This window comes from Triturus cristatus, chromosome 4_1 (genome assembly GCF_964204655.1).
Source record: "Triturus cristatus chromosome 4_1, aTriCri1.1, whole genome shotgun sequence".
NCBI lineage: Eukaryota > Metazoa > Chordata > Amphibia > Caudata > Salamandridae > Triturus > Triturus cristatus.
The window spans coordinates 1,195,683,467-1,195,695,757 of NC_140585.1; the positions used below are offsets into that span (position 1 = coordinate 1,195,683,467).

The 12,291-nt window shown below is 51.1% G+C and overlaps 1 protein-coding gene across 2 annotated transcripts; it reads right to left on the minus strand.

The window, feature by feature from the left end:
• Positions 1 to 476: 476 nt before the first annotated feature.
• On the minus strand, positions 477 to 11,855 carry LOC146856367 (uncharacterized). 2 transcript variants are annotated; one of them, XM_085654481.1, is made up of 2 exons: positions 11,274 to 11,855; positions 477 to 4,672 (listed from the first exon to the last, which is right to left on the minus strand). In XM_085654481.1, exon 2 carries the CDS (start codon positions 4,638 to 4,640, stop codon positions 3,330 to 3,332), a length of 1,311 nt encoding a protein of 436 aa, XP_085510607.1. In that variant the 5' UTR covers positions 4,641 to 4,672; positions 11,274 to 11,855; the 3' UTR covers positions 477 to 3,329. The 2 variants fall into 2 exon arrangements, with proteins under 2 accessions (XP_085510607.1, XP_085510608.1); XM_085654482.1 differs by lacking the exon at positions 11,274 to 11,855 and adding an exon at positions 10,485 to 10,652.
• Between the last annotated feature and the right edge of the window lie 436 nt (positions 11,856 to 12,291).

Below are 12,291 nucleotides of genomic sequence, written 5' to 3' on the forward strand. Positions count from 1 at the left end.
AGTGCTGTGTTTTAAGTGGGAAAAAATAGCTGCAGTAAGCCACTCTGTAATGAGCCATCACTAACATGTTTTGCCATTTATATCCCAGCTGGGAGTATGTGTCACAAGGGAAGGGACTCCAAATATTCTTCAAAACCCCCACCCCCATGTCTGATAATCACACTATGGATACTTTTACACCTTAGGCCTGGCTGACCAAAATAGTATGTTCTGCAATCATATATTTAATTGCATTTTTAAAAGGGTATCACAACTTAACAGCAATGTTTAAATAAGTCTTGACATATTTAGACATTGCCAATTCAAAAGAATATTTGTGAAAAATTCAGAGGGGAGCCCGAAGATTTTTTTGTTTATACAGGGAGGGGGGGGGGGATGCAAAAGTTTGAAGACCACTGTTCTAAGGAAGTGGATGATCACCACACACCTTATATCACTGATGTACCAAGAAAAATGAGTCACAGCACAACAAAAAGTCAAAAAGAATATCCGTTTTATTTACAAATGGGTGAAAACTGTACGTTTTAAAAACAACCACAAAATCTTATAAATATACATGTATATACGTACACTCACATACAGAAACCGTACACACAGTGTATTAATTCGCTGAGATGAGCTTGAATTACAGGCGTGTAACACAAGTCATGGCTACAACATCCTTCATCTGGGAAGAATATCCTCATGGTAAAAAGGTTTTCCTGCAGAACGGCATATACATAAACCTCATCAAGGTCTGTTACCCTATGACAAAGGGAGAGTCCAGCTTTATATAAAATCTTCTGACAGGAAGTGATGCTAGCACTGCTTGCTTACATGCGGCAATATCGCTTCCTGCCTGAAAGTGGCCAAATGTATGATGTTCACTGTCAGCCACTGCAGGCAACCTAAACATACCATGACGAGGAGATTTACTAAGATTTTGCACTGTTTGCATCACAAAAAGTGACACAAAAGTGTCGCAAATCAGCGCAAAATCTTTTTTCCCAATTTACTTTCCAGCACGCTGGTTTGCATTACTTTGGGCCTTGGGGGCGTACCAATGGTGGTGCATGGGCGTTCCCATGCAACCACCCAAGGTTTCTCACGCTAAACTCAATTTACTAAATAAAGTAGATTGGGCAGGCGCAAGGAGGGAGAAATGCTTTCATTTCTCCTTCCTTTTCCGACTTTGCATGTGTGCTGTACTTTCTGCACACACATAAAGTGGGAAATAGGTTAAAGTGAGTCTGTGCATAGTATTTTGAACTGGAAGGGTTCCTTCCAGTACAAAACCTATACTAGACTCACAGAGACATCCTTGCAGCATGGCGCAAGGGTGTCTCCGTGGCGCACGGCAGCTGATTTCAGCGCCAGCGCTAGCGAGAGGGGAGGAGAGTGCCATATTTTAGTAAATAGGGCCCTCTCCTCCTCTCTACTTTTCATGTAGCACATTTGCAGCTGCTGCAGTGCGCTACGTGAAAAAATAGTAAATATGCCCCGACATTTGCTGCTGTTTGCTTATGCAGTGACATCACTTCCTGTCACAAGAACTAAGTGTATTATGGTCCTGCCAAGAAACCCACAGCTGATAAATGATGTTGATGGCACTTGTATGCATGCAGCTTGCTCACTTTGCGTATCAAGTGGCTAAACTTATAACATTCTTGCTAAGCCCAAGCATCACCCGTTTCATAAGCTTCAGCAAAAAAAGTGCCATCAGCAGCACTTATACATGTGCACCGATATCCATTTCTAACTCGAGGAACCAAACGCATCCAAGTGGACTCCGTGTGGACAGCAAGTGGCATTTATATACTAGTGTCTTTGAGGTGAGATCACTTCCTCTTTTCTCACAACTCCTGAACACGGGAAGTGATGTCACACTTTTGCACACTTTCAGCAACATTGCTTTCAGAAGAGGTAAATAAGAGTCTTTATGTCCAAAGAGTTCTCATTGGCCAATAACGAAATGGCTCAGACACCTTGATTTTATAGTTTAAGAGCTCCATGCCTTGCTTCAAAATGAAGGAGCTTACTGATTTTTTTCAGGTGGAGGGGACAACATATATCCTAATTTTTTCTTGGGAATGTTCACTTGTTAATCGGAGAACATACTAAAAAAAACCTAAAGCGTTAAATCATTAGTACTTTATGTTTTGAATTAGACTCACTCATGGTTTGTACACCTGATTTTTTTATCCTTTGATTTTCATAACATGGTTGTGATCTACTCAACACTGGCTGCTGACATCAGATCGCTTTGAAGAAGTAACTTCGGTTCTTTCACAACGTCCCACAGCTTTCAAGCGCGTGTTCTAATATTCGGTTTGCACTGACAAATCTCCACCAACACAACAAAACGAACAATTAACTTTCTTGCGACAATGCTTCTGTTTTCCTCAAACTGCTCTGCCCCAGGATGTGTATAAAAGGTATATAAAAAAGAGGATTTTAAAAGGTGAAAACCCAAAGTACGGCTGTTTTTCATCTAATTTTTTTCAGAAAACTGGATGGCAGGCAGCAGATCTACCAACATGGAGGATCATGAAAATTCAACCATAATATATTTCTTGTTCTGAATATTGTCAACCACTTGAAGGAGTGCTGTTAATTATGTCCTGGAGGTCAAGTATTTGGGGTGATCGTGGTTTACAGGGAGGTTTGATTAAAAAGATGTCAATTCGACTACTTTTCAGCCAAAATCAGAATGTGGGAGATTATCAACCAACAACAGAGAACCTCTTTAGTTCAGAAAGCATTGAAATAGCGGGAGGCTGCCTGCACCCTGATCTGCCATCTTCAGAGCTTCTTCAACACCAGCAGGTGCAGCATGGGCAGTAAAGTGGGTGACAATGGATTAGCCTGGATGGAAGACTCCATTATTTTGGATTGATTCATAGCGGGTGGAAGGTCCTTCTCCTACCTTGCAGCCAAAACATGGAACAAGATCCCCCTTCACCTCCGGCGAAGCCCAACACTACACCAATTCAGCAAAGACCTCGAGACCGGGCTTGTCGAATTACCCCAACAGAGCTGCATAACCGCCCCACCCCGCCTCCCAGCACCTTGAGAACCTAACGGGTGAGTAGTGCGCTTTACAAACCCTGATTGATTATTTTGGCAGAAAATTATTGGTCCCACCAGAGCCCCCCAGTCCCCATTCACATTCCCCCCTTTCTGGTCCAGCCTTTCAAAGGTCCGTCTAAGTGCCTCAATGCCAGGGCTGCTGCTCAATGCAGACACGTGGGTGAGATTTGGAAAACTTGAGGGTGAGTCGGAGATTGGGATCGAAAGACCCCGGAGGCAACTCCACCATTCATGGCACAGTCTTGGTAGGTGGGTGACACTTAGTTCATTTTAATCAGGATCTGCTCAGAGAACAGCTTCTTCAGCTGCGCAACTTCAGCAGAGAGAGAGGCAAGCTGGTTTTTGAGAACTGAGTTTTCCGACTCATGGTAGCCAGATGAGTCCGGGTGAGGGGGCATTGAACTGGGGACACCACATGGATAGGCTGGGTTAATATGGCTGGCAAACTTGGGAACCTCCTCAGCACAGACATATGGGGGCGGTCCTCGTTGGTCATCATGGCTACCCAGTGCTACCTGTGGACGCCAAGTCAGAGAGACCCCTCTTGAGGTGTTGGGTTGAGATGAGGGTTCTCCTTGGAGACCAGGAGGAAATGGTGCCTTTTGGGCAGCGCTGTCCATTTGTTGGGGAGAGGCCATGACAACAACATTGTCCCTGGGGGGCCGTGACTCGAGCTCCACCTCCTCAGCACCAGTGCACATCTTGAATCGGAGCTTATGAGGCAGGCATTTCACAGTTTCAGGGACCTCATATCGGGGGCAACGTCCTGTATCAACGGGGGATACCCGATCAGTATCCCGGTCAGGGTCCATTCCCTGGCAGAGGGAGCCATCATAACAGGGCGTCTCCTCTTGGCGTGGCGAAAACTTCTCCTGCTCGTTGGTCCGCTCATCAAAAAAAACAGGGCTTCCAATGCTAGAGCTCCCAGGCGTAGAAAAGCCAGAGTCCTCAGAGTAGCCTGGTGGGTCCTGAGGTGGAGCCAAGCGTCCAAAGCTTGGCCGGCTCAGGGGCATCTCACGTGTTTCACAGACAGGTCCTGCAAAGCTTGTGTCCATCCTCTGGTGGTACCCAGATGGCACAGAACCGGCAAAGCGTGGGGCAGTGGATGGCTGTTCCACTGGATCCTTTACCAGGCCAAAGCGGAACTTGAGAGCCAGGAGCTCTGCCTTCAGCCGGGCATTCTCCTCTAGCAGGGCAATGACCCGGTTCTCCAGCACTACATCATTGACCCTCCGCTTTTCACGGGAGCGCTTGGCGGCCTCGTTGTTCTTCTTGCGCTTGTCCCAGTAGCCATCATCCTTCTTCTCGTCGGGTGTGAACTCCCGCTTGCGGCGTAAGATGGCAGCCTCCTTGCGCTTGGCAGACCCACGGCTGAGGAGGGAGTGTGCCAGCATGCTGTTGGTGGTCATCAGGGACACAGCCTCATCGGCAAAGGCCCCTGCTGGGGAGCACAGCTCGACTGACTGAGCCACCGGCAGGGGTGGTGCGGTGTCTTCCTGCATCTCCAACATCTCCTGGAAGGAGTCTCCAGGTGGAGTGTTCATATTGTCAAAGTGCTCCGAGCTGTTCATCCAATCCAGAGTCACCCTTGCGGCTCCAGCAGCTGAAAAGAGGAGGACACAACAATCAGTCTACAATCGGGTGAGCAGCAGCAGTTCTATCCATAGCACATAGCTTTCTGTGGCATTACTACCCGGGGGCTCAGACCTACATCCAAGCCGTGCACTTTACAACCACGTGCAACAATTCCACCCTTAGACAACTTGACCACACGTGGACTGGTTATTCCATAAAATAGTCCCTTCACCACTGAGGGCCTCACGCCCCTACCCTTGTTTACTGTTATCTGTCTGGTAAAATAACTAGGAGGGACAGACAGGCATGTTTACACCATTGGCTTCCTTGTATCTGTATGGTAGTAGACCTGTTAAGGACAAGCAGGCTGGGCCCTGGGCTGCCTGTGTTTGTGTGGTAGGTGCCTTGGAGGGGCAGACTGGCTGGGCCCTCGACGGTCTGTGTCTACATAATAACTTTTCTTGTGAGGGATGGCTGGGTGGGCTGTGGGTTCTCTGTCTTTATATTTCACGCCTGGGAGGTCCAGGCTGGTTGTGCGCTGGTTGCCTGCTGCTCATGACTGGTAGGTACAGCTTGGTTGGGTGATGGAATCCTTGTGACTGTATGGATGGTGCATGGAGTTGGGGGTGGGAGGGACACGCCGGCTGGGCCTGGACTCCCTGTGTTTGTATGACCCTTGCTTTGTATGGATAGGTCAGTTGGCCCTGGATTTTCTGGGTCTCTAAAAGCTTATGCCTGAGAAGGACAAGTTGGTTGGGGTGTGGATTCCTTGTTTCTTTATGGTTCATGTCTGGGGTGGGGGTGGCAGAGCGTTTGGTTCTTTGTCCCTGTGTTTGTATGGGTCAAACCTGGGAGGGAGGGGCTGGATGAGCTCTAGATTCCCTGTGTCTCTATGGTCATATCTTGGGAGGGGGCAAGCTGGCTCAGCTCTATGGCATGAACATGGAACGGACAGGCTGGCTGGTATCTGCATTGCCCGTGTCTGTATGGTTCATGACAGGTTGGCTGGCCCTGTACTCGCGCCAGGGAGGGGCACGCGGGTATGGGCTGTGCATTTCTAGATTCAGCTGTGTCTGTACCTAGTTCTTTTGTATAACTCTTCTGAGCAAACACACGGAAAGGAATGCAGGCGGGGGAGAGTACATAAAAGGAGGGGGGAGAGGTGGGAGGTGGAAGAGAACAGTGAGGAAAGGGAGCGAGCGCCTGGAGGGGGAGAGAGCGGTGAGGAGGGCCTGTGGGTGGCGCACACTGTTATTACTGGTTCCAGGAACTGGCGGCTTTCTAGGAAATCGACAACAGCAGATTCTTGCGAGGCACAGAGCTCCACGCAGTGCCAGACTCTGCCCCGGAGGAGGAGTGGCCACTGCTGTTTTTTTCCACCACCTGTCCTTCTACACCCCCGCCACCCCCACCCCTGCAAGGCCTCACTAAAAGGACCTTCCTCTGGTGGGCCACGCCCCGAGAGAACAGGAGTCCGCTGAAATATTAATACATTTATCTGGAGCATGAGATGTATAGCTTAGCCGCCCCCTTCTCCAGCTCTGCCAATGAACCTCAATCATGCTGGACAGTAGCAGGAACACCCCGCTACTCACATATAGAGAGCGGTGTCTGTGCACCTCACCTCAAACCTATACTGCAGCTCGACTTGGTACTTCGGCCTCATGGGTGGGACAGACAGGGCGAGGGGTGGGTGGAGAGTATTCAGTTGCACTTGCGGCGAGGACCGCGCCATCTAACGAACTAAAATAAATATACATGCGCACACGCACCCAGGACTGCAAAGAAAACACTCGGATCACGGTATCGCACAAGGAAACTATCTCCCACTTAAATCATACCTATGATCACCTGGAGAAAGCTCGACTCTCTTTTAGGATAGTTCTGTGCTACTTTTCACCCTACATGTTTAACTATTTTTCTCCCTTCTATCTGTTCTTCTATTCATCCGTCCATCCATCCTTTCACCCTTTCACTTACACATCCACCCTTTTATCCATTTACCTATCAATATATCCATGTCTCTATCCATCCATCCTTTCACTTCTCCCCATCTGTCCACTCGTCATCCTTCTACCCACCTAGCCCTATTACTCGTCCATCCATCCTTCCACCCGTCCATCTTTTCTTTCCCCCTTCTGTCCTACCTTTCACATTTTCTTCCTTATTTCCTTTCAAACGTTCTTCTTTCTTTCCACCCTTCCTTACTTCATTCTTTCTATCTCCCCATCGTGTGTCTCCTATCTTTGTTTTTTCTTACCTTTCTATCTCATGCTCACTTTTTCTGCGTCCCCTCTCTATGTATTTTTCCGATTTCCATAATTTATTTTTCTGTTTTCTTTGCTGTGCATGACAGCATCCACACCCTCTGTCATGGTGTTCCTCGACAGTGTTATTCGTGAGCATTTTGTCTACAGACACACATAAGAGGCCCATGAACAAGTAATTAGGGTTTAGTAGGGTCCAGTTCAATGGCCCATGCGGCCCACTAGCAGCCCTGGCTTAAACACCATATGAGGGCTTGGGGGGGACACTATGCCACTGGACTCTTACGTAGAGGTACAAAAATATTTAAGCAAACGCAAATCGGAGCCTATTTGCCCATTCTTTCCTCGGCCCCTCTTCGTGGCAAACTCCTCGCGTCTGCATCAGTTGCAAAGCCGGAGACAACACGGGGTCCACCTGCGGCACAGATCAGCTCAGGAGCGAGGAGAATACAAAGGGACGTGCACAGAGCGGCCTTGTTGGTGGGGTGCTGGGGGTGCTGGCGTAGAAGAAGATATCTGCGAGGGGAGAAACGAACGCAGGGAGTGGTGAGGGAAATCGAGCATGCAGACAACTGAGGGGCAGAGGTTACACGCGGGGCTCGTAGGTGGACAACAGGGGCTCAACCAGCGATCTGTAAGGGAAGAGAGGTTCGGGCAAGACCGCGAGAGGAAGAGGTGGGGACAAAGGTCAGTGAGAGAGAACACAGAGCACTCGGGGGAGGGGGGGGAGACACACAAGGTGACAATGGCGTAACACAAAATGGTGGTGGCTCTGTGCAGATGGGATGCGGGCCACTGTAACTCACAGCTAGTTAATTATCAGGAGGCATTAGACTGAATTGCCCCCACCCATCCTCGCAACACCCCTCTGCAGAACGCCTCGAGAAGGACATTTTCATCATGCAAGAGAAAGAGTTGCACTGAGGGGTCCTGGAAAAACAGAACCTCATTTCTGTAAGGAACCCACCCAGTGCATCCCCAAAAAACGTGTTGAATTCTGGTCCACTGCCCATACCAATGGCTGGCTCCTAATAGTAACTTGAACATACTCCACGTGCCATATTGGGCCTACAGCCTCAGCAGGGGTTGTACCGAAGATTCCTTGGTTAATTGTATTGCAACATTTATGTAGGCTTACTATCCCTATGTGGGGCGCTGAAGTGCTTGTCTACATGAACAGTATGCTACACCATGTATGGTTTTGGGGTACCTCAAAAAGGTGAGAAGTCAAATGTGGGTAACTACAGCCCCTACTGAGGCAGGTAGGGCCACCAGGCTCGTTTGAGAGACTCTGAACTTGGAGTCCCATTCGGAAAGCTGCCTGACTGAATCCAGCGCCTTGAGGTTACAGCCTGCACACAAGCCAGTGAGTCTGAGAAGGTGCTTACAAGCCATAGTGTCACTTCTTGGAGTGCACACCAGATCTGGCTCAAAATCTCTGCCAATAGTAAGGCTGGGGCCGAGAGCGGGGACAAAGAACGCGAAAGGCGCCACCGGGTGTGCACAGGCACCTGAGGATGTACGGGGGCCGGGGAGTGCGTAGCTGAAGGCACGCGCCTTAGAGAGAGTGACGCTGTACAACGTAGTTGAGGTCATGGGTTGTGCGTCGCCTGGCCGTCAGCGAGCATTGTTCGGCTGAGGGTGGTTCAATGCAATCCCACGGTGTCTTGCATGGAGGGCAGACAGGGCATGGTAGAGGGCAAGAAGTGTGACTGACCACGCGGTGTAACCGATGGCATGTAGAGTGAGGCCAATGAGGCTTCTGTGATGCAGTGGTGACTGACCATGAGAGGGGGTCTGCAGGGCTTGACCGAGGGTGCACGGTGCAGAGACTGTTACCGAAGTGACGAGGCCTTGCAGGGTCCGTCCGGCTGAACCGGGGGTGTCCAGTGTGACTGAAGGTGGAGGGAGGAAGAACAGCGTTGGGCCTGGCCTAAGGCGTGAAAGTTGTGGTTGAGGAAGTAAAACAGTGTGTGTGAAGGGTTGTGCACCGCGTGGTTTGAAGCGCACCCAGCCCGGCGGAGACCTTGCAAGGTGCGGCCGAAGGTGTGCAAGAGGGACTGCGCATGTCTGGGGGCTCCAGGGCCGCTGTACTCGGTCTGTCTTAGGTGGGTGAGCACACGCAAAGAGTAGTTGAGCTTTGATGGAAGTGGGATTGTCAAAAGGTGAGCGTGTATCTCAATGTGCCGGGCATGTGTTAAAACAAGCATTGGCAAAGCCAATAGATCAAGAGGGTTGACCCGTTACCTCTTGCTAGATGGTGAGGTGGGCGAAGGAAAAGGAGACCCAGAGTTGAACAGACCGATGTGAAGAACGCTCTCCGGCAGCCCCTGTATGTAAGTATATTATGTTGAGTACAACTTGAGACAAGAGAAAATGTAAACAAGGCTCAGGGGCCAGGGCCAAACATAAAATGGTAGCCTCACAGGTTTCCTAAACATGCAAGTGCCAGCAGCAAGGTGGTCTACTATCTACCAGCAAAACTGTCTAATTTCCATCGCACCCTTTGCCTGGAGGACCCTTAAATAACTCGCGGTGGCACTGCTGTGCCATGGGGTGCTAAACTCCCTCCCACACCCTTTGACTCCCCAATTTGATCTGGCAGACACGGCAGCTGGGCAGTGGGGTCCAAGCAATTCCGGAAGGAAAGGTTGGGGGGCACTTTTGTTTATAACAAACAAACCTACATAACCCTTTGCACCTGCGGGACTTCATTACTATGCAGTCATCCATAGGGAGGGGGGGCAAAGTGGGAAGGCAGCAGCGCCTGCACCGACCCCTTGGCTTTCCCCGCATCCCAGGGCGCCAAAGAAACCACTGCAGACCGACCCGGGGGAGAGATCTACAGGGGAGACCCAGAAGGGGCTCCTGCACGAGGTGACGCTGTTGCAGGAGACACATGGAAACACCTAAGGGGGTACATCTAAGGGTCTCTTTCAGGAATCGCAGGGAGACACATGCAGGAGACACGGGGAGACGGCTGCAAGAGGTAAACGGAGGTACCCAGGAACACTAGGCATCTCAGGGGCTTCTTCAGGAACAGGGCATGGGGGCAGCTGAAGAAACCGTGGGGGGAGGGGGGTGCGGAGGGACCGGCAGGAACTACGGAGTTAGGGCAGCTGCAGGAACTCGCGAGGACGCCTGAAGGAATCATAAGCAGTCACCTGGAGAGGGGGCACGGGGAGTCACTTGCAGGAACCGCGAGGAGCAACCAAAAGGCACTACGGGGAAGTACCTCGAGGGATCACTGGGGCACATACAGGAAGTCGGGAACCATAAAGGGAAGGGCACCAACAGGATCCGCAGGGGACACCTTCAGGAACCACCAGAGGTTGAGGGGGCTCCGGCAGGAGCCGAAATAAATCACTGGAATATACCGGCAGCAACAATATGGAGACAACTGAAAGAACCACCAAGGAGCTATCGGCATCGTTCGTTAGATGGGTACGTCTGGGGTTGTACACAGTGAAGTCTACAGAACGATCTGTGTGCCGACACCATCTGCACCACCTCTGAATGGTTTGCAATGACAGCACTGCGCAGCAGGCACCATATCCCACCCGGCTATCTCACCGTGACTCCAGCTTCCTCTGCCCTCGGTGTTGTTCACAGATGGCTCTCGGCGGCGAGTGTTATGTAATGTTATGAGGCAGATGCGGAGCTCGCGTCTCCCGATGTTCTGGACTACCCCAGGGCGGACCGATTATGTAAGTGACTGTGCTAAGTGCATTAACCGTTCTCTTAAAGGGACCACAACTGTATCGTGTCGGCAACAGACAGATCACCAGGGGCGTAGCTTGGTCGGAAAGATTAGGGAGGTGTGAGCTTCAGGACAGCCATGCTGGCATAGCAAGCTACAAACACGGGAAGCGGCGCCGAAGGGGAGTTTAAGAGGCGGTGAAAAGGAGAGGTGTGCAGATAGTTAGGGGGTACTGAAAACATAATATCTTTTAAAATAACAACAAAAAGTAAGGCATTTAAAACAGAGACGAGAAACTGTGTGCGTCTGTTTTTGTCTGTGCATTTATGTAATAATTCAAGACATACTCATCACACCCGACTGAAAACACTTTCCACAACTATTAACTAGAGAATTGATTTATTGGGGGCGTACCAATAAGCCCCCCCCTCCTTTAAGCTACGCCCCTGCAGATCACTGCTGCAGGTGCCCTAAGTCACTGACATGCGAGGGTAGTAAGCTGTCATATGGAGGTTACTACAGTACAGCCTCCAACATATGCATAAGGCCGCTGGGGTCTCTCGCTAGAACCAGTCCCCTCCCGCTCGGGTAAACATGGAATGGGTCGCCAGGATCCCTTCATCTGCCCAGACACTCTGACTCTAAAGAGCGCCATCTCTTACCACAGGCTCTCGCCGCTTGGTGCCGCCGACCCGCGGGGCCCCGAGGCCGGCTCTGTCAGTGGGTTCGGTTTTGGGAAGCTTGTCCCCACGGTCTGTGCTTGTGTTTTTCTCTCTCGATCCTGACCCTCCTTCCAGTTCCGGATGGGATGGGCTGGTTCTCTTTAGCCACTGCACGGCTATGGTGGGCCCCTGACGCATAGGCGTGCACTGCTGTTGCTCGGTTCCGGCCGAGATCGTTCCAGCATCCCCAGGGGTTGGATCCACCGCGCACGGTCACCCAGTTGTCAGCCTCTCGGTGTCCGGAGGCAGCGCGCTGGTGCCGGGGTCGTGGATGGGCCTGCGCCGTATCACTGGTCACGGATCGTGGAGCGCCGGAGCCGCCTTCGCGAAGCTCGGTGCCTGGAAATACAGACCGTGTCTCGCGCTACTCCAGCCTGCTCTCCTCTCAGGGATGCTCTGGGCTCCCAGCCTGCTCCTCTGCTCTGTCAGCCTCTCCCCCACGCCTAAGATCCGCCCTCCGCCCTGCGCCCCCTCTACTTCCTCCGTCTCTCGCCCTCCACCAGGGTCATCTCAGGATTCTGCTTTACCTAACATAACCCAGACAGCCCTGCCACTCACCCGGGGAGGGGGCAGCGGGCAGCCAATCCCCTGCCGTCGCTCGCCCTGGTGCCTCCCTTTGTGCCTTGGAGGGGTAGGTCCCGTGCCCCTTCCTTCCCCACTGCTGCTTTCAATGCACAGTGCGTGCTATCCCCGCACACAGCAGCAGTCAGGAGGGACTCTGGGAGGGAGGGGTAGAGAACATGCTGCTTGTGTGACTGGAACTCATTCAGGATTCCTGCAGACCATCTTTTTTATTTTTAATAATTATTGCATTGTTACTCCTCCTGCTTGTAAAGAGAGGAGTTCGCTGCTTTGTTGTTGTTGAGCATGTACTGAGGTAGACTTCCCATGACACAGTGGGCACCAAGTGATGGACAGGTGGGTACACTCCAAGGTTTCTGTCCGCCTTTTCCCTCCC